The 19,469-nt window shown below is 34.2% G+C and overlaps 4 protein-coding genes across 7 annotated transcripts; 2 read left to right on the top strand and 2 right to left on the bottom strand.

Annotated features, from left to right (window-relative positions):
• Positions 1-518: 518 nt before the first annotated feature.
• LOC105183232 (uncharacterized) lies at positions 519-3,876 on the bottom strand. The gene is made up of 3 exons (XM_025306347.1): positions 3,646-3,876; positions 943-3,329; positions 519-857 (listed from the first exon to the last, which is right to left on the bottom strand). Exons 2-3 carry the CDS (start codon positions 3,307-3,309, stop codon positions 645-647), a joined length of 2,580 nt encoding a protein of 859 aa, XP_025162132.1. The 5' UTR covers positions 3,310-3,329; positions 3,646-3,876; the 3' UTR covers positions 519-644.
• A 519-nt stretch (positions 3,877-4,395) lies between these two features.
• On the top strand, positions 4,396-6,682 carry cbc (protein CLP1 homolog). Of its 3 annotated transcripts, XM_011141207.3 has the most exons (5): positions 4,396-4,661; positions 4,782-4,870; positions 4,938-5,177; positions 5,267-6,324; positions 6,553-6,682. In XM_011141207.3, the coding sequence occupies exons 3-5, from the start codon at positions 5,079-5,081 to the stop codon at positions 6,662-6,664; spliced, it is 1,269 nt and encodes a 422-aa protein (XP_011139509.1). In that variant the 5' UTR covers positions 4,396-4,661; positions 4,782-4,870; positions 4,938-5,078; the 3' UTR covers positions 6,665-6,682. The 3 variants fall into 3 exon arrangements, with proteins under 3 accessions (XP_011139509.1, XP_011139510.1, XP_025162140.1); XM_011141208.3 differs by lacking the exon at positions 4,782-4,870; XM_025306355.1 differs by lacking the exon at positions 4,396-4,661 and having other exon boundaries at positions 4,756-4,870.
• Positions 6,683-7,215: 533 nt separating this feature from the next.
• On the top strand, positions 7,216-10,748 carry SdhB (Succinate dehydrogenase, subunit B (iron-sulfur)). Its single transcript, XM_011141205.3, has 8 exons — positions 7,216-7,250; positions 7,396-7,474; positions 8,284-8,414; positions 8,520-8,663; positions 8,876-9,071; positions 9,186-9,287; positions 9,644-9,766; positions 10,440-10,748. The coding sequence occupies exons 1-8, from the start codon at positions 7,246-7,248 to the stop codon at positions 10,524-10,526; spliced, it is 867 nt and encodes a 288-aa protein (XP_011139507.2). The 5' UTR covers positions 7,216-7,245; the 3' UTR covers positions 10,527-10,748.
• On the bottom strand, positions 10,628-19,360 carry Nos (Nitric oxide synthase). Of its 2 annotated transcripts, XM_011141206.3 has the most exons (25): positions 19,256-19,360; positions 18,865-19,001; positions 18,607-18,769; positions 18,410-18,501; positions 18,137-18,278; positions 17,156-17,295; positions 16,819-16,993; positions 16,468-16,569; positions 15,953-16,147; positions 15,712-15,809; positions 15,402-15,546; positions 15,032-15,136; positions 14,875-14,942; positions 14,656-14,799; positions 14,367-14,541; positions 14,070-14,199; positions 13,868-13,946; positions 13,588-13,781; positions 13,330-13,499; positions 12,726-12,936; positions 12,330-12,417; positions 12,127-12,251; positions 11,606-11,751; positions 11,298-11,489; positions 10,628-10,944 (listed from the first exon to the last, which is right to left on the bottom strand). In XM_011141206.3, the coding sequence occupies exons 1-25, from the start codon at positions 19,358-19,360 to the stop codon at positions 10,837-10,839; spliced, it is 3,429 nt and encodes a 1,142-aa protein (XP_011139508.1). In that variant the 3' UTR covers positions 10,628-10,836. The 2 variants fall into 2 exon arrangements, with proteins under 2 accessions (XP_011139508.1, XP_025162073.1); XM_025306288.1 differs by lacking the exons at positions 18,607-18,769; positions 18,865-19,001; positions 19,256-19,360 and adding an exon at positions 18,570-18,591 and having other exon boundaries at positions 10,757-10,944.
• Positions 19,361-19,469: the final 109 nt, after the last annotated feature.

The following is a 19,469-nucleotide window of genomic DNA, read 5'->3' as shown; positions in this document are numbered from 1 at the left end:
TCTGCAAATCTTTTTTTCTTCTCTTTTTTTGACTTTACATCTGGTCAGAATTGATAAATTATTTTATCAGGACACAGATTGACTGTATATCCAAAATTAAAAGTACAGGAAGATATAAAAATTTAACATATTTAATTTATTATGTACAGTATGCAATTATATACAGCATATATGAACCAATTAATTACCTTATCATTAAAAATATTTTATATATCCCAATATTACAATTCTTCCCTTCACAAAATCATAAGTATATACTTATTATCATACATTCTTAAAAGAACTTAAATGTCAAGAAAAATATTAAATGAAAGTATTATTATAATTTGTAGAAAATATTAAACTTTACACGATAGAGAAATTTCAGCACTCTTAGTAATAAAATAGACTATTTGTAATAAAAACTTAAAAATTATGCTTATGGATTCTGTGGATAATAAAATATATATACTTTTGTATGTATCTATGTAAATGCAAAAAATTATATAAAGAATCGTGTGAGATAAAATTCTTTTGAATAATTTTTAATACAATTTAAGAAATGAAAGGAAAGACACATTTATTGGTCTATATACAGTTTGAAAATTAAATAATTCCCTTAAATCTCTTAAATTAATCGTTTAAGCAACTGTACGATTTTCATATTATTCAATTAATAAATCATATTCATCAATTTCCTGAAATGTATTATTAATTGTTCTCGCCCATTCCTCCAATCGTTTCCTATTCTGTTTTTCCATCTTATTAGGTTTCTTTTTCTTTACATATGTTTTGACATTTTCTTCATCTTCTTGGTCGCTATCGTTCGAAAAATTGAACGTTATATCACGTTTTCTTTTATACGAATGCTGAGGTGGCTGTAACAATATAAAGACATATAAGATAGTAAAACATAATAAATCATCACAATAGAAAAATAGAATATCAAGAAATAATAAGTACTTTCGAAAAGTGCGAAGGTTCTAAATCCATAAATAAAGGATCATCACCGCAATTCGATAGCCTCCCAGATTCGGATAAGACATCGAAGGTATCGGAAAAGTGGAGGACATCTATTAGACGATTCTTTTCCACTTCAGGTGATTTCCTCACTTCAACATTTTTTTGGTTACTGGTTGCCTGTTGTACATGGTTATTCGCGTTCTTATCCGACTTTTTAACAACTAACTTATTCTTTAGTTCTCCTAATGAGAATCTAGCGGGTATCGCTGTTGTAACAAGCTTATTCGAGCAAGTTGTCTGAACTTTAGTCGCTTGATTAGTTGCAAGTTCGTTCTTCTTGGGAGATATATCGGGAGTAGTACTCTCTTCGCAGAAGCCGAACGCATTCATCAATTCTTCTGTTGGCTTATTCGATGCTTTTATGCTACTATTGACACGAGATGAACATGCATCATCAAATATTCCGTGTTTCGTGATTATCTTAGTGTTTTCCGGCATATTCATTAAGTTTAGGTAGTTGTTTAAATTAGATTGACGCAATATTTTCTGCTCGTCATGGTTCCTTGAATATTTTATCCCCGATGGCCCAGGTTGCGGATCTATATTTTCGTTTTGCACAATATTCTTAATCTCGCATGTTTTGGACGGAGAAGAGTTAGAAAGGTGTCTCTTTCTTAGTTTCTTTTTTGTTGGCTTCTTGGGAGTTTGATAATTTGCGGCTACATTCTCTTTATCGTCCATATCGTCGAATGATGGGGGATTTGGTGACGGAGATGCAATTGTATTCAACTGAACATTCGTTACCGAATTCTCGGTCTCTGCTGCTGGCTTCTCGCTTATGACTTCCACATTACTACTTTGCATGTTTGAACTGTTGCTCAGATGCTCAATATTTGTTATTTCTGTGCCAAATTTTCGGTGTGGATTGTAATTCTTTTTACAACTCATCTTATTATCTGATATATTTTGTATCGAAGAATTTGCATTCTTTGATATCACGTCACTTATGTTTGTTTTGTCAACATTGTGGAAATCATCCTTTACTTGCATTACACGTTTCTTATATACAGTATCCAGTTTAATCACATTTGGTGTACTTTGAATGAAATACTTAGAGTGAGAAAATGTATAAGGCAATTGCGGAGGTCGCCATGGACTACCAGGATCAAATGTATTATACTCTTTTGATATAGGAGACAATGATTGTATTAATAATGAATTATTCTGTGTATTTTTAAATTGTGTTATGAGTCTATTACTAAATATATTCGGTGATAACCGAAAGGGCAGCATGTTTTCATCACTGTTAGGTGCTGTTTTAGAGATTATGATATTATTAGCATTCTCAATAGACATAATCATTGGCTTCTTTGTATTCTGTACTTTGATCTGCTCTGCAGATGGTTTATCAGATGGCTTCTCAGATAAAGATATTTCTTCTATTATTTGAATATCTGTATTTAATTTTGGTGTTTCAATTACCTTTGCAACTTCCTTTGTTGATTCAGGAAGCGGTGATGGTATTGTTGCTGCAGGTTCCAATGGAGATGTACCTTGAGCGATCTCCATAACAGGATTCATATCAGGATCAAATTTATCTGCCTTATTGTCAATTGTTTTTGTTTGCAATGCAACTTTTTTCTTTCTTTTAATCATTCTGCTCTTAGTTTTAATATTTTTTTTCTTTTTCTTCTTGGTTCTTTTTTCTTCTGTATCATCAGCATCATACTTAAAATCATATATATTGTTCTTATCTTCTAAAGATACTCCCGATGTTTTTATGATTTTGTACACAGGTACTTTCTTACAGGTATCATCTGAATCTATTCTGTCTAATATCACTATACTGTTTTGATGCTGTAATGGGAGATGATGCTTTAATAATTTTGAATCATCACAATAATTTATTTTATTTCGACGGGGTCGTAGATGTCTTGGTAATGATTGATGCTTAAAAGATTCTTCCAATGTCATCTGATGCTTCTTTGGAGAATGATTAGTTACTTTCTTTTCTTTAATTGATACCCTGTGTTTATTTTTAATTATACCACTATTACCCACATTCTTTCTTTTCTTGTGTGTTTCCTTCTTCTCTTGTTCTTTTTTTGTAGATTTCTTAATCTTCTTTTTTGTTTTTGATTCATCGTGAGAATCATCCTTATTCGATTTTGTTGATATATGTCTCTTTGGAGAAATATTTTCTACCTTATGTAATTTTTTGTTTCTTGTAGTAACTGTAGTTCTTAGTGAGCTTTTGTTAACAATAATAACCTTCTTGGATCTGAGTCTTTTACTAGCTTTTGCAGACAGATCATGAGCACTTAGATGAGAAGAACACTGATTACTGGATACTGTAGACGTTGCCATTATGATTATCAAATCTGAATCTGAAAAAATATATGTTACAAATAATCTTATTTTGTACACACAGCAACATATATTGAAAACATGTACTATGAATACAGAATATATTGAAAAAATGTACTAATATCATAATTGTTGATCAATATAGTGAATTTAAACATGATATAAACAGAACATACTTCAATATTTTATCACGTTAATACAATATCTAACATAACAGTTCAAACTTCATGCAATAGATAACAGTGAGACAAGTATATTTTATTTCGTTATTACGAGAGAAATTGTATTGTTTATGAAAAGTTGTGGTTGTGAGGTGTCATTTGACGTGCTACTTACAGACAAAAAATGCGGGAGATTCACCTTCAGTATGTAGTCACGTTCAGTATGTTAAAACCCTAAATTTAACAAATATGTAACCGTAGTAACTCAATAAAAGGTTCTACAAGTTATCACACCTCATACACATTACAAATAATAGCAATACAGAATAAATATCTGCGACGCAGATTCTTTGATGGTAAAAACGCAAATCCACCAACCGCATCATTACGTCATTTTATGCCAAAACATGGCGATGTCTTGCCTGCCAATCTAGCACATTTAAATTCCCTTTTATTTTTAACATGTATGCCACCTAAAGGGGAGGAATTTAGATCATAGGGACCCTATCCAGTTGCGATATTGGCTGCGTTCCGAAATTCACTGCCAGTACTGAAGATACATAGTTTGTGTCACATATACTATAGAATTTCAGTACTGGCAGTGAATATCAGAACGCAACCCTAATCACTAGAGGTTTGTTCATCTTCGAAAGATTAGAATTAAGGTTCGTTTGCGCGTTGCTCGCACTTTTGACACTTTTATACTACACGCCTGTTGCGCACTGGCTCTCTTTAGAAAAAAAGATCTTTCATTAGCCGCGTTCAGTAGACCAAAGTGATCAGTGAGCGCTTAGTGATTCTCGCTCCTGATTGGTAAATACTTCTGGGTCTATGAAGAATCTAAAAGAATGCTCCAATCACAAACAATAATCACTAAGCGCTCACAGATCATTTTGTTCTACTGAACGCGGCTATTGTTCATCACGTCCGGTGTATACTGTAGTGCAATCATATCATGCCGCGTCAAGGGAAGGACTTGTCCGCTAGAGAAGGAAGCATGGGGAAAGTGCGCAGTAGGTGGGGACCGCTGGAGGAGAAGTACTTCCCCTGACGCGGCACGATGATGCATCACAGTGTACAACGGGCATTAGATACACAAGTGTCGAAAGTGCAAACAACGTGAACAAACATCTGTATCGTCGTTCTTTTTCACAAAAGAACAAACCTTAGGTGTTTTTGGATACATATATTGTAAGTGAATTTTATATATTTTTAAATATTTCTTTTAGTATCTCTCTTAATATTATATTTAATAATCACACTCTTATCGTTTATTACTATCGAATCGTCCATCGGCGTTAAATCGTAAAGTTAATCACGAGTAGTTGGTTACGATACGTTCGAGCCAAAGGTATCAAAATCGGAGAATGTTGTTGCTGTCTTTTCGCATATTTTGTTTCGTAAGTTATGTCGTTGCTAATCTTATCAGCGTGCGACTGCTTGTTTATTTGTTGTTTGTTGTTACAGAGTACGATTTTTACAAAATCTATATCAACTACAATCATTTTGTACATAGTCAACTGTTTAAGAGATTTGAGAAAGTTGAGACAAGTGGCAATGTGAATCAAAAAAGTTATCTAACACGTTGAGTTTAATTAATGCACAAAGATGGCTGATGAAAAATCTGTGGTGCAAGAATTTAAATTGGATTCGGATTGCGAATTGAGATTTGAAGTGGAAAGCAAGAACGAAAAAGTTACATTAGAGGTAAATGAAATGTTTAGTTCTTGCCAATGTTCAGTTTTAAACTATCCCTTTTATTTACCATTGGTTTATATAACATTATATAATTTCAGCTGAAGAATGGTCTGGCTGAAGTCTTTGGCACAGAATTAGTGAAAGGTAAAAAATATGAATTTAGTGCTGGTGCAAAAGTTGCAGTTTTTACATGGCAAGGCTGCACCGTTGAACTAGTTGGCAAGACAGATGTCAGCTATGTGGCGAAGGAAACACCTATGGGTCTGTATTTGAATTGCCATGCAGCTATGGAACGAATGAGGGAGACTGCTGAAAAAGATGATACCAGGGGTCCTATCACAATGGTTGTTGGTCCCTGTGATGTAGGAAAGTCTACACTTTGTAGAATACTGCTGAATTATGCTGTCAGAATGGGCAGGAGACCAATTTTCGTCGATCTTGATGTGGGCCAAGGACATATAGCAATCCCAGGTACAGTAGGTGCTCTTTTGGTAGAACGGCCATCAAATATAGTAGAAGGATTCAGCCAACAAGCTCCACTGGTCTTTCATTTTGGACACAAGACTCCACAGGCTAATGTAGCATTGTACAATTTACTTGTCACCCGCTTGGCAGAAGTTTGTTCAGATCGGCTACAAGCTAATAAGAAAGCCCGTGCATCAGGAATTGTAATAAACACCTGTGGATGGGTAAAAGGAGATGGATATAAACTGCTCACACATGCAGCACAGGCATTTGAGGTGGACGCGATTCTAGTATTGGACCAAGAGAGACTCTACAACGAACTGGTGAGAGACATGCCAGATTTTGTGAAGGTGGTCTTCTTGCCAAAGAGTGGTGGCGTTGTTGAAAGAAGTCAAGCCCAAAGAACAGAAGCAAGAGACCAAGGAGTGAGGGAGTACTTTTATGGCTCTCGGACTCCATTGTATCCACACAGTTTTGAAGTTAAGTGGAGTGAAGCCAGACTCTATAAAATAGGAGCACCAGTTTTACCTGCATCTTGCATGCCATTAGGTATGAAGGCAGAAGATAATCTGACAAAATTGGTAGCAGTCACCCCAGGACCTAGTTTATTACATCATTTGCTATCTGTTTCTTTTGCTGACTCTCCTGAAGATGATGTGGTGCAAACCAATGTAGCTGGATTTGTCTGTGTGTTAGTAGTCCCATACGCAATAACATGCATATTTATTATTATTAATATATTGGTCTTTTTGTACAAATATTGTACAAAATATAAAATATATTCAGAAAATAATATCCATATATAATATGTATTGATATATTTTATAATATTTATAAATACATAATAAATACATAATAAATTTTTAACGATATATATTAAGTAATATATAATTTCATTTAGTAATTATATGTTTTGCAGAACCAACGTCGATGTTGAGAGACAGACATTCACAGTGCTCAGCCCACAACCTAGACCATTACCAAACACAGTACTGCTGTTGTCGGATATACAATTCATGGATAGCCATTAATTCTATAGTATGATAAAATAAACAGTAAAATTAAATTTCCTTTATACGATATTATGGATCACTAAGCATAAGTAACATCAACTGTGTATATACACAAGTAGTTTTTTAAATATTTATAAATAAACAAAAAAAAATATGTATTGCATATTTGTTTAAATGTAAACGGATATATTCTACATTAATAAAATTTATAAGTAATTCTTGAACTGATATCTCTTGAAATTAATACTTTTCGTTTCTTAGAGTAACACCTTTAACAGAATTTTTAGGAACTTAAGATATAACTTTAAGTAATCATTATATGTAATTAGGAAAATTTGACATGATTTTTACAGAAAGGAACTATGGCGCGATAGCTAATAAAATATACAATAACATTCACTTCTATTTTTTTATTTTCATTGAATTTCTGGAAAAGTTTTCGATACATTTGCGTTTTAAATTTACTCTCTTCCTTTACATCTTCGAATATTGACTTATTAGATGTATTCACGACTTATCATATCCGTGGTTTTGGCAAAGTCTTTAGAACCTAGCGGCATCTATAGGACATTAACTTGAACTTCACTCAAGTGATCACAATGAGGTAAAACCAACATAGTGTCTCTACTTATTATATTTCTACGTTATTAGCTGTAACACTACAAGTGTATATATTGGTGTACAGTTTGTATTATGGTATAGAGTTTACTGATCTTTGTTAATATTTTATCGATGGTTACATAACACAGGTATCGCGTAGGTGTGCTATTAGATCTTTTAAAGATGGCTGCGATCACTTTATGTACTTGCAGAACTGTGTTCCGTCGAGTAAGTTTTTCAAGATCAAAAATAATCATTAATGATTAAAAACGCTAATTTCTCATTTAAATTGCATATTTTCTTTTGCGTGCAGCGCAATGCGAACAGTTACCAATGTTATGATAGCAATGTATATAGGAATGTTCGAACGTCACACTTGCTGTTGCTTTTCTATATATATTTTGACATTTGACAGTTATTATAATTTATAGTTAACGTGTAAGAATACATCATGTAATTACTTGACAAATTTAATATAATTTTACTTAATACGATATTCCAACCGTTGATTCTTTAAAAGTTTGTTTTTTTTTTTTGAAGATAAAGATAGAAAATTATATAATTTAACCTCGTTTCAATGTAGTTTATGACAGATCATATTATAAATAAAACGAAAATGATAAAAATTTATTTAAGGGGAAAAGAAATTTTTTAAACCTATTTTTGTAGTCCAATTTTATATATAAGAACAATAACATTAATTTTATGATTCATATGATGGAAGATGGTCACGTGTGAAAATTATTTTAATTAACTTAGCATCTAGATTGTCTAATATAAGATAGTTTTTAGATGAAATGCTTTTGCAGTATCTTTAGATCATATGCAAAATAATAGATAATCTTAAGTATAAAATCAGGTTATTCCTACTAATTTTGATCATAAGCACTGAATAATTTGCTTACTTAATAAAAAATTAAAAGGTCATTATATTTTTATATTGTCTCTCTATATAACTTGTGCAAATTGTGGAGTTAAGAGTTATATGTAGTTTATGTTTTTAATTCAAATGAGTATTACAATTATAAATTTTATAGGTTAGGGCCTTGCATACCGGGGCAGTCCAAAATGCTGAAGCCAGACTTAAGACTTTTTCAATTTATCGTTGGAATCCAGACAAACCTGATGAGAAACCATATATGCAAAAATATAAAATTGATCTGAATGCGTAGGCATCACTGATAGAATAAACATACTTCTTAAATCTACTTAAAATTATCATTATATACTTTATTTTTTGTATTTTATTAATTTCAATAAAATTCTGTTTCAGTTGTGGTCCAATGGTGTTGGATGCACTAATTAAAATTAAAAATGAAATGGATCCAACTTTGACATTCCGACGTTCTTGCCGTGAAGGTATTTGTGGTTCTTGTGCTATGAATATTGAAGGAACAAACACATTGGCATGCATCAGGTAATATATTGTATATAATGTTACTACTATTTGGTCATTGAAGATATAATTTGTAACTGTTTATATTTTCACACACTTTACATGTCATATGCAGTCAATGTCTAGAATATAAATTAAAATTTTATCACTGTTCACATATATATATTACCGATATGTACTAAGTGATAAGTATATATTGATATGTTGATTAATAAAATAATCATGTGTTTCAGCAAAATTGATACAAACACAAGTACATCATGCAAAGTTTATCCTTTACCACACATGTACATTGTCAAAGATTTAGTGCCGGACTTAAATAATTTCTACACTCAGTATCGCAATATACAGCCCTGGCTGCAACGTTCAGACACAAAAGAGACAGGCAAGCAACAATATTTGCAGAGTGTAGAAGATCGAAAAAAGCTGGTAAGTGCGGTCGAGAGTTTATTGCTATATTTATTAAATCTCACATTTCCCCGTTTTAATCACAATCTTTTCTTATTTAAAATGAAATACATAATTAAATTTTTACTAAAATAGGATGGTCTCTACGAATGCATTCTCTGTGCTTGCTGCAGTACCTCTTGCCCGTCCTATTGGTGGAATGGTGATAAATATTTAGGCCCTGCAGTACTTATGCAAGTAAGCACGTTGTAATGCTACATATTGCTCCAGATATGATGTCGTGCGACAGAATAATCGACCATTAATAAGAATGGAGAGACGGTACAAGTGAGAGATCTTTTAAGAACAAGCAGGATACACACAAATGGGAATTGAATATATCTAAAATTATCCTTTTTCGAAAAAGAAAACATTTGTACTTTTAAAATATCTGTAACTAACAGTACTTGTTACACTTGACAGTAAACTGAAAGATACTTCTTTTGTAAAAACATATGTAAGTTCAATCAATTGTACTCGGCTCGGTTTTGTAGAATTCTCACTTGTACTATATTTCTTTCTCCAAGTGCCTTAATCATTATTGTGTTCGTTAGGCCTACAGGTGGATCATTGATTCGCGGGATACACAGGCAAAGGAACGTCTGGAGAAACTGAAAGATCCGTTTTCAGTTTTCCGTTGTCATACGATCATGAATTGCACGCATACTTGTCCAAAGGTAAGTTCCTGCTCTACTTTTATTCGCACTCTACTTTTATTCGCACGAGATAGAAGATGCCTTAAATGAATCGTCACAATATATAATAGCAATTTCTCTTTTTTTTTTCTTTTTTCTTATTACATTTTACATTTATATCATCTCAAGGAATAGTTCAGTTGTTCTCATACTCGAGAGAGTTCATCTGAAATTATCCATGTCCGTGAACATTCAAAGTATATATAATATTATATTTGTTAGTGCATTATACATATATGTTGTTTGCGGTAAACTTTCGTAACTTCACGAAGTTTTTCTTTATAGATTAAAAACACATCGCATGTTCGTGACGAACAGTAATATATTGAACGCGAGCCTGTCTAACTTTCAGATTATCGATGACTTCTTTTGTTCTGAGGCTCCTTGTTTCATTAACCAAATTAGCGCGCATTTAATTTATTTATCGCTTCAGTTTTGATCACTTTTTTCGTGATATTTCATCGAGAGCTTCATCCGTAAAATCTGGTAGTTAGACTAAAGCCGAAACACTGTGGAATTTTCAGGAAATTTACTCGCAAAACAGTCGCGAGATCATTTGGCAAATTGTAACAACGATTAAATTCGTTCTTTCTAAGCTGCTTCGACGATTGAAACGCTCATGTCACATATTGCAACGTTCGTTCGTTTTGTACAGGGCCTGAACCCCGGCAAAGCGATAGCGAAACTCAAGAAATTGTTGGCCAATGCCGCCAGTCAGAAGCAGCAACCGAGTCTTAGCTGAATGATGCCTTCATATCTAAGAAGAACTAAGTAGAATTAACGATTTCTATATACTCGTCTGTGTTGCGTTACTACGTGCAGCGAACGTGTGTAGTTAGTGTGATATTTCATACAACAATCGCTGATGTACGTATCTACGAAAATAGCGGACGAAACGTCTTCTAAAAAATTAGGGGATCGATCACGCTCTACTTGTAAATAAAAAGGAGTTTCCCATACGGAATGATATGACGTCACAATTATTAATATGATAGCAACCCATTTCTCGTAAAAGCGAATCACTTGGAATACGCTTTGTCAGTCTGACATTTTTATGGCTCGGCGGCCATCCGAATTCGGGCGGTCTCCCGCGACCGATTGTGTACCTCGGCTGTGCGTAATGTTATGCCGAATATATCTTCATGGTAACGATTCTCATCCTAGGAAAAGAAATAATCGAATTAATTAATTAGCGTAGAATTAATTTTACATCTTGCCGATACAACTTATATTCGAATAGATTACAATTATAATGACATAATTAATGTGCTAGAGTAATGTTATTACTCTATAATAATTAATTAATTAAATGTCTTCAGGATATAATTCACACATTGGAAACGGCATATTTTGAAGATTTTTCTTCAAAGAGATAAAAGCCGATTTTTTCAAAGAGACGTTTCGCTCTTTAACTTGCGGTTAAGCACTCACGAAAAGTATTAATGTAATAAAAGAAAGTAATATAAGAGAGAGTCGCAAGTGATAAAAAAAAAGTACTACATGGATAATTTACCCTGAGTGATAACATATACGCTTCGACTTCTTTATCCGTCATTTGGCCGTGCGTTTGTATAATATGTTTCAAAGTCTGATAAACGTCCTCTGCCATTGTGCAATCTCCGCAAACGTAGAAGTGGCCGCGCTCGTACACTAGCATTGTATAAATCTGAAGAGCCTCTGCTTGGATCAAATCTTGCACATAGGTCTAGGATTCAAGAGAATTATAGGTTTACGAGTTTCCATCTTCTTTGTGCATTACATTATCACATATTGTGTGTACATATATGTATGTACATATACATAAAGTATACATTAATATACCTTTTTGAGACCAGGTTCTCGGGATAACGCTAAGAACACTTTGTTCAAAACGCCAGCTTCCAACATTTCCTGCTTCTCTTGTCTATATAGATCTAAATTTTTTTGACGACAACCGAAGAACAGCCAAACTTTGCCAAACACTTGGTCTGCAAGTGTCAGATGTTACGAGTTTACGCATGTGAGATGTCTTAAATATCATACATGTAAATGTATATATCAGGTATTATTCAGGCTCACATAAATAAAATACTATTCGATGTCAGTCGAAATTTGTCTTGGCAAAATTATGATTTGAGAATTAATCTCAAAAATATCTAATATTAAGAATTAAGAGAGGTCACACACACACACACACACACACACATACACACACACACCACACGAGACAAATGTTATACTAATAATGATATAAATATAATTGATTATTAAATTTTCACACAATGGAAATATTGAAAGTTGATAAAAGTGTGCAATATTTGTCTCATAAAGTATAAACAAGTATATGTGTAAAGAAAATATACCCTGCTGAAGTTTCATCTGGGCGAGCCGGTGATGCCAGAAGCCTCGGAAAGGAGCAATTCCAGTGCCCGGTCCTACCAATATCATCGGTGCTTTAGTTTCCGTGGGCATGTAGAAGTTTGGTGCACTTAAACGTAAATTAATAATTATATTCAACGTGGAAAAGCGTCACATAATGTGTTTAATAGACAGACTTGTCGCTTACCTACGCACAAATACGTATAGCAATTCGCCTTCGGATATTTCCCGCAAATAATTAGAGCAAACACCGAAATGAACTGGTCCAGAGCCACCTTGAATCAATTCAGTCAAATTATACAATTGAAATTAGGTCATGTGAGTTTATTACTAAATTACACGAATACGTATAAATTATTAAAGTAATTCCTGAAATCGTGAATCGTGCTGTGAGAAACTTTAGAAACGCATTCAGCATAAAAACATGAATGAAAGTCTATTGTTTAAAAAAAAAAGTATTTCACTCTTTAATTTGTGATCAGATCTTTTTATGATCTTTATAGAAAAATGTATCTTTTATTCTGATCCAGCCATACTCAAGAGATCGGAAGTAAACCATCGTGGATTTCCTTGTTATAGATACCTTGCGTTTGGTATTGCACCACTGCGACTGTCAGATGTATTTGTCCTCGATGTACGCAAGGGGATGACGAAATGCTGTAGAATCTCGGTTGCAAGGGTGTCAGATGAAGCAAAAGCAACGGAGCGAACGGAGTCACAGATGGAAACTCATCCAAAACTTCGGCCAGATTGGGAAATTTCCAATGTCTCCAATCTTCATAAGCTGCCGGATCCTAGTTTTAAAGAGAATCTCTTAAATTTTCCATAGATTTAATCTTTTCATGTTTTCTCACAGATTATTATATATATATAAATGGTTGAATAGACTCGTAGACTCGGCTTTATAAAAGAAAGTAGAATATATATGTACAAATATCTCAACTTCTTAAAATCTTTTCAAATTTCCTTCCATACTATTTATACTTTAAGTTGAAATTGAATAATATGTTGAATGTCTGTATTTAATCATTTGCAATCAACAGAAATACCTTTTCGGTCGGAAACATTTTTCAAGTTCGACCTTTGACTTTTTTCGCCGATTTAACATTGTTAAAACTTCTCATATGTTATCGTATAAAATAGCTACGTTTTTACACATTTACATATTTACGTATTTACATATTTACAGAGGCCAGAAGATCAAGTTGCGCCTGTTCTTTTGGATTTGTAGCTACCGAAGCGAAGTATCGTAACAGATTTGGCGTAGGCGGCATCGTAATGTCTAAAAATCGAGTCAGTAGCATCTTGAAAGAATTCGGTAGATATCTATCATGAGCTATCCACGTTTTTACGATGCCTGTGAAAAGGATCTCTCGTTATTTGCTGATAACAGAAAATAGAAGGAAAATGGATAAAAATGAAAGGAAAATTCATTAGGCTCGTACCATTAGGAGTATGCGCTTGCTTTTGCATTTGCAGTTCAATCGATGTATCGACGTCGAAAGTAGATTGTACACGTTGCAATATTCTCTCTACGAGTTCCGCTCGGTTGCACGCAAACACTCCCAAGTGATCTCCAGGTTTGTAAGAGATATCCAAGCCCATTATATCGTCCAGTTCCAGGAGCAATGTCGTCCCGCTGTACGTGCGATAAAAATTAATATCTATAGGACAAACATAGTCGCAACATCGCCATGCTAAACTCCACGGAATTCCCGTTATTACCTCGATTCATCGCCGCTGATGTTGCTTCTCCGAAGCATATTGCACATTGTTACATTCCTGTTGTGGCATTTGCTCAACGCTGAAATTTAATTTTTATCAAGACACATTCCACTTATAATTTTTTTATTTCGTATATATCGTGAAACGGAAAATGCGAGTAAATAAATCAGCTAGATGCATAAAAGTTGTCATACTCATCTACCTTTGACGATCGGTTGAGGCTCAACTTCCACAAAACGAACGGTCGCCGCCGATAACGCTTCAGAACCCAAAGACAAGGCTACTTCCAGTAGTGTGTCGTCGTCATCCAAGCAGAATGTTTCGCATGCGACCTACAATATTATGCACATTTCATTGTGCAAACATCGAGACTACATAAAGGTCTAGTAGAAATACAAATTGCTTTTGAGAATTTTGTTGCGGTCGCATTTAAGTACTAAAATAAACAAACCCAGCTTGCATACACAATTAACGGTATATAAATCTATAAAGAGCCAACCGCGAAAGTATCAGCTGCCCATTTCCGAAAAGTCTGCTCCTGTCCACACATTTCATCACCCTGGGCCAAGCGCGCCAGTCGTTCTCCGCCTAATTCGCCCAGCAAGTTGTCAACGTAACGGCCAAATGCACAAAAATTTGGATATGCCGACGAGCCCAATGCGAATACCGCAAACCTGGTGATTGTGTTTCAAAATCAGTTCTTCAGTATGTAAAATCTTGACGTGAATCACTTTAAAAAAAAATTTGACAAATGAGCTTCATATATTGCAAAGTGATTGATGAATTACCGAACGTTACTGAGAGGCCCAAAAGTATCTTCGGTTTGCGAGTCCGTCGTGGAACCGCGCAAGGAATCCAGTCTGTCCAATTTTTTCGATCCACTTACTTCCGTTTGGCTGTTGGCTTTGATAAATGACTTGGAGGTCGCCAAACTGAAAATTACTTTCGCATTATAGATATACATAATTTTAATGGTCTTTTTCTCATACGTTAGCGTGGGATTGTACCTTATTTTATTTTCGCTGTTTATATAGGCGTCATTCATTTTCATCGCGTATAAGTTTTGTGCAAAAATCTGCAATACATTTTATACGTTGTTTCTTAAGTGTTGTTATTGCATAATAATAATTTATTTATAATAATTTAGATAATAAATAAACGTACCTCTCCATTTTCTGGCGGATCACCGTTTCCGAAAGTAGAAGTTATTACCAGCAGTAGAGCTTCGTGTTCTATGTTACTGATGTCGTATTCCGCCATTGAAAGTACCTATGCACAGAATTAGTATTTGCTTTACTTTTCATCATGATTATATATACATCATTAAATTATAATTCTTTAAAAAAAATAAAAGAAAATTTAACATTGATTACTGTATATAAAATATTTCAAAGCTAAGTCTCATTGTATTTAACGAATACACCATGAAAAAGATAGATAAATGGAACAATTTCACATAAAGTATGATTTAACAAGTTGAAAAGGTTTCCACATATCCTTTGAATTTTATGTTATAATAAAGTATTATGTATACCTGAGAATGAAAAGCATGACCTAATAACTCGCCCAGTTTCTCCGCGTACATCTGTGATGTACCAGTTTCCGTAGCGAACAACACCGTTGCCTTTATTCGACGCGATAATGCTCGTCCAAACAATTTAGATGTGAATTTCACGGCTCTGGAACATTTTAATTTTGAAATCGAGAAGCTAGGAGTCGTAAGTCCAAATTAAATAAATCTAAAACGTATTTAACGTATGATAAGAAAATATTTCATTCGCGATTTTATAACAGTATATCTTTAATTTGTTATCTTTACTTTAAATAATTTAATTTGCAGTCACCTCGCAATTTGCTTAAAATGAAACTTCCGTCTTGGTTTTTTTGATGTTGCCTTCTTGTCGCGACCTTTCTTCCATACATGAGTTTTCCACGCTGGATCCTACATCAAGATTATGATATCTTAGCTGAAGTACTATAGCGATAAAATTTGTGAAGAGCTACAATATCTTTATACTAATTTGGAAGCTAATTTTCAGCATATCTTTTTAATAAAAAGTAAGTTATGCGCGGGAAAAGGAATACCTGAGCGTCGTAAGAGGGCTTTAAATGATAGAGCGCCATTTCCTGATGAAATACCGGTGTTGCAGACCCAGATATTGGCGGCACAATCCACAGCCAATCCGCGGGGCAACCATTTCGAAGACGCATCTCGTTTTCATAATGCTTCATAAAGGATTCCGAAGCTGTATGATGATCCACGATCGTCACATTCTTCATCTAAAGTGAAATTCGTCAGGTCAAATAGAATGACATTTTAATATATGCGCGAACATGCGCACATCGTAGCAAATGTTTCGTAGAAATTTCCTCATGAAAATTTCCCGAAAATATTATAATTCTTTTTTTTTTCTGAAAATTCGATATTTCTAGTCGTACAACAAAGTAGATGATATTAATATGAAAAAAAGCAGAAACTGTAGGATGGATTTTTTTCAACATTATTCTCGAAAAGAAAATTCGCAAAGTTATAGATAATAATAATATAATAATTTTAAATAATAATAATAAAAAATTGTTTCAGGAACAGTCGATTTCACCTGAAAACTATGCAGCACCGCGACATTAGTCTCAATCATTGCTTTGTCTTTCCACAAAGATGTGGATGTCCTTGTGTCTAGACCCATGTTCGTCGCTATTATCTGAAAACGTCGTTTCCTCTTGACTTAGTGCTTAATGATAATTGACTATTGAGCAAAGCGGCTCATTACAATACTAATTTCAGCTTCGGACGAAGGTGAAACAACTTCTCAGTTAACACAAATTGAGAACTTGGTTACTCAGTAGCACAAATCATCAAGGACGAAATAATGTCTCTAATACCTAACGATAACCGTATTGAGGTAGAAATGATAGGAGAATTATGAAAATATACAAGCATAGAAAATTACTTGAAGCATGTTGTATCGTTGTGTGTCGCATAAATCTCTGGAGCCGATTTCGGTGCTCATGTACCAGCCGTTGAAAGGTGCCGCTGTGAATACCAGGCCTCCGCAATCGAAAACCATCCCGGACACGGCCGGAACAGCGAACCACTTGAGACCCAATTTCTCAAACCAATCGTATCTATTTTGCCCAACGTTATATAACATAACATTTTATTATATCGAAAGTTATCCCGTAATTATGACATATTGTGCAATGTGCTTCTTCAGTTTGATGTAATAAGTTTGAATAACAAAGGCATTCTATTTAAAGAGCACCGGGGAATTATTAATTACCACTTACGCAGGATGACTGAGAGGTACTTCGAGTACCAGATCACTAGGAATATCGAAATAATCAGGATCGTGTCCGTTGGCGGACAAAACTAACGGCAGTATGTCGAATCTGGTTCGCGCGCCTTTCCATCCCAGCTTCATGCAGACCTGTTGAAGCACGGGAACTATATAGCTTTTTTGGGAATATTCAAATCTATTGTGATGTATTCAAATATATTCTTTTTTCCTTATAGAGAAGTTCAAAATCTTTTTACAAATTCTGTTCGCAACGATACAAGTAACAAAATTATTTTCGTACACTTTTTGATTTCAGAGCATGAGAAAAATTAATTAATAGTTTATTCCTTAGGAGGAGAAAATAATTTTCATTTATTTAACATTTATGAAAACATAGGGAAATGTTAAAGTTATATTTCGAATGACTTTCAAAAGGACCGAAATTCACTTTCGAATTAATGAGCAATTAGGCTTAGTCATTGATATCGTATAGACCATATAATTAGGGCGTTCAATAATTACACGGCACGGTAATCATGCGTACACGGATACAATCACTCATCTGTTATTGATTTTCAGAGCTTAGCTGATATTGATTTTCGCTGTTCAAGTAATGTTGCTTTTGGCTTTCAGTCACAGGGCTGAGCGCGTGAGCTCTACGGGATGCCATTAATCTCAATTAATTATTTTCTAATTTGAAATTAATATAACTTTCTTGCTTGCTTTTTGCATATTGGAGATTTCAATTTTAATTGCGTATACGTTGCGTTTACAAAATACATGTTTGGAATATTTTATGCTGGTAATGAGATATGTACATTCATATGTATAAATGATTGAATGTTTTTATTGATATAATTTGTTTAAATTATATAAATAAATATATATAGGAATATACACACTTATTCGTTAATAAATTATAATTTATTATAATAAATAAGTGAATAAATATAAATAATTGTATATTTATTGATTTTTTATATATAAATACCTCTGTAAATTCCACATTGGCGGGATCACCAAGAATGGTGCCATCTGGATTTTTGTATCCTGCATAATTAATTAACTGCTGATTCCATACTCTGTAGTCATGTTTTCCATCAGTCCGTTGCGGGAATATTGTTATTGCTGATCTGTAAAATAGTAAATGCTAAAAATAGAATATATACAGTATTTTGGGTATTTCATATTTGAATATTTAAATTCTTCGGCATGTTCGCGTGTATCTTTTCAGTGTTCCCATCGAAAAGTGTTACAAAATTACCTGATGTTTCCTTTATTTGTGCTGTACTTTATGTGATTGCACAAAGCTTCGAACATACCGCTCGTGGTCGTAACGTAGCGACAATCGAAAACCTACAGAGAAATTAATTTTATCAACAAGTGATTAACAAGGGATACATAGCTCTTCAAGAAAATATTACGTTTCGCGAAGAAGATGAGTATTATGGCAAAGTAAACCTGTAATTTTGACCATTGTATACGACCGATGCATCTCGCGGCGTTTCGCCAGGCTAATTTTGCGCCGAAAACCAATTCCGTCTCCGTCAACTGATAAGTACTAGTTGTCACCACCTCCCTTTGAACGCTCTCCCAACGGGCACGGTGAGCATCGCTGTTCAACCTGCGTCGAAGATAATACGTAAATTCGCACGAAACATCCAAAACAAGATTCACCCGCTATTGAGAAAGTCTGAGGAACACAGGCGATCCTGATACCTTCTGATAGAAGTGAAATATTGCTCCAGGAAGTCTTTCGCGTGAATTAATGTCTCCTCCTTCGTACGTGCCTCGGTTCCGTGGGTCGGTAGCTGCATCACACTACCGAGGCAAACTTGACTTGAGCAAAGAGTTCTCTGGAAAAGAAATTTGCAGAAGATATTTTATATTCTATAATTTTTCTGTACTAAATTTATTTTATCTCTTCTTATTATTACACCACACGTTCGCCTTAAAGATAACGAAGTTAATAAGTTCAATGTATTAGTCACGATGAAAAGATCGTACGACGGTATAATTAATTATAATCCAAGTTATCTCTTTTAATTTAATATGCTACCGACACGCTCAAGAGCTTCAAGGATTTTTATTTCTTTTTTTTCTAAAATACCTCAGCATTTTTCACATGCAAGGAATCAAATGCCTCCGTCTTATCCGTGAGGTTCCTAAGTTTCGTGGGTTTTCTTTGATGGGCCGTTCCGTCGTGATCCTTCATTCTGCGTTTGAGTTCACGTGCTCGATTGTCCTTGCCCGACTGACTCTGCACAAGTGCGACGATAAGGAGAGAAGGACGTGAGAGGACCGGACACGGAGATGACAGAACG

Source organism: Harpegnathos saltator, unplaced genomic scaffold (assembly GCF_003227715.2).
Source record: "Harpegnathos saltator strain DR-91 unplaced genomic scaffold, Hsal_v8.6 scaffold774, whole genome shotgun sequence".
NCBI lineage: Eukaryota > Metazoa > Arthropoda > Insecta > Hymenoptera > Formicidae > Harpegnathos > Harpegnathos saltator.
The sequence above is the reverse complement of the archived record's forward strand: the minus strand, read 5'-3'. Positions and strand labels throughout refer to the sequence as shown.

Coding starts and splice junctions, on each gene's coding strand:
- cbc (XM_011141208.3), top strand. CDS start 5,079: ATGGCTGATGAAAAATCTGTGGTGCAAGAATTTAAATTGGATTCGGAT. Junction 5,178..5,266: donor ACGAAAAAGTTACATTAGAG/GTAAATGAAATG, acceptor ATATAATTTCAG/CTGAAGAATGGTCTGGCTGA. Junction 6,325..6,552: donor GTAGCTGGATTTGTCTGTGT/GTTAGTAGTCCC, acceptor TATGTTTTGCAG/AACCAACGTCGATGTTGAGA.
- LOC105183232 (XM_025306347.1), bottom strand. CDS start 3,309: ATGGCAACGTCTACAGTATCCAGTAATCAGTGTTCTTCTCATCTAAGT. Junction 858..942: donor AACCTTCGCACTTTTCGAAA/GTACTTATTATT, acceptor ATATTGTTACAG/CCACCTCAGCATTCGTATAA.
- SdhB (XM_011141205.3), top strand. Junction 8,664..8,875: donor AACACATTGGCATGCATCAG/GTAATATATTGT, acceptor CATGTGTTTCAG/CAAAATTGATACAAACACAA. Junction 9,072..9,185: donor TAGAAGATCGAAAAAAGCTG/GTAAGTGCGGTC, acceptor TTACTAAAATAG/GATGGTCTCTACGAATGCAT.
- Nos (XM_011141206.3), bottom strand. CDS start 19,360: ATGAAGGATCACGACGGAACGGCCCATCAAAGAAAACCCACGAAACTT. Junction 18,770..18,864: donor TATTTCACTTCTATCAGAAG/GTATCAGGATCG, acceptor TCTTCGACGCAG/GTTGAACAGCGATGCTCACC. Junction 11,752..12,126: donor CCAGATGAAACTTCAGCAGG/GTATATTTTCTT, acceptor TGACACTTGCAG/ACCAAGTGTTTGGCAAAGTT.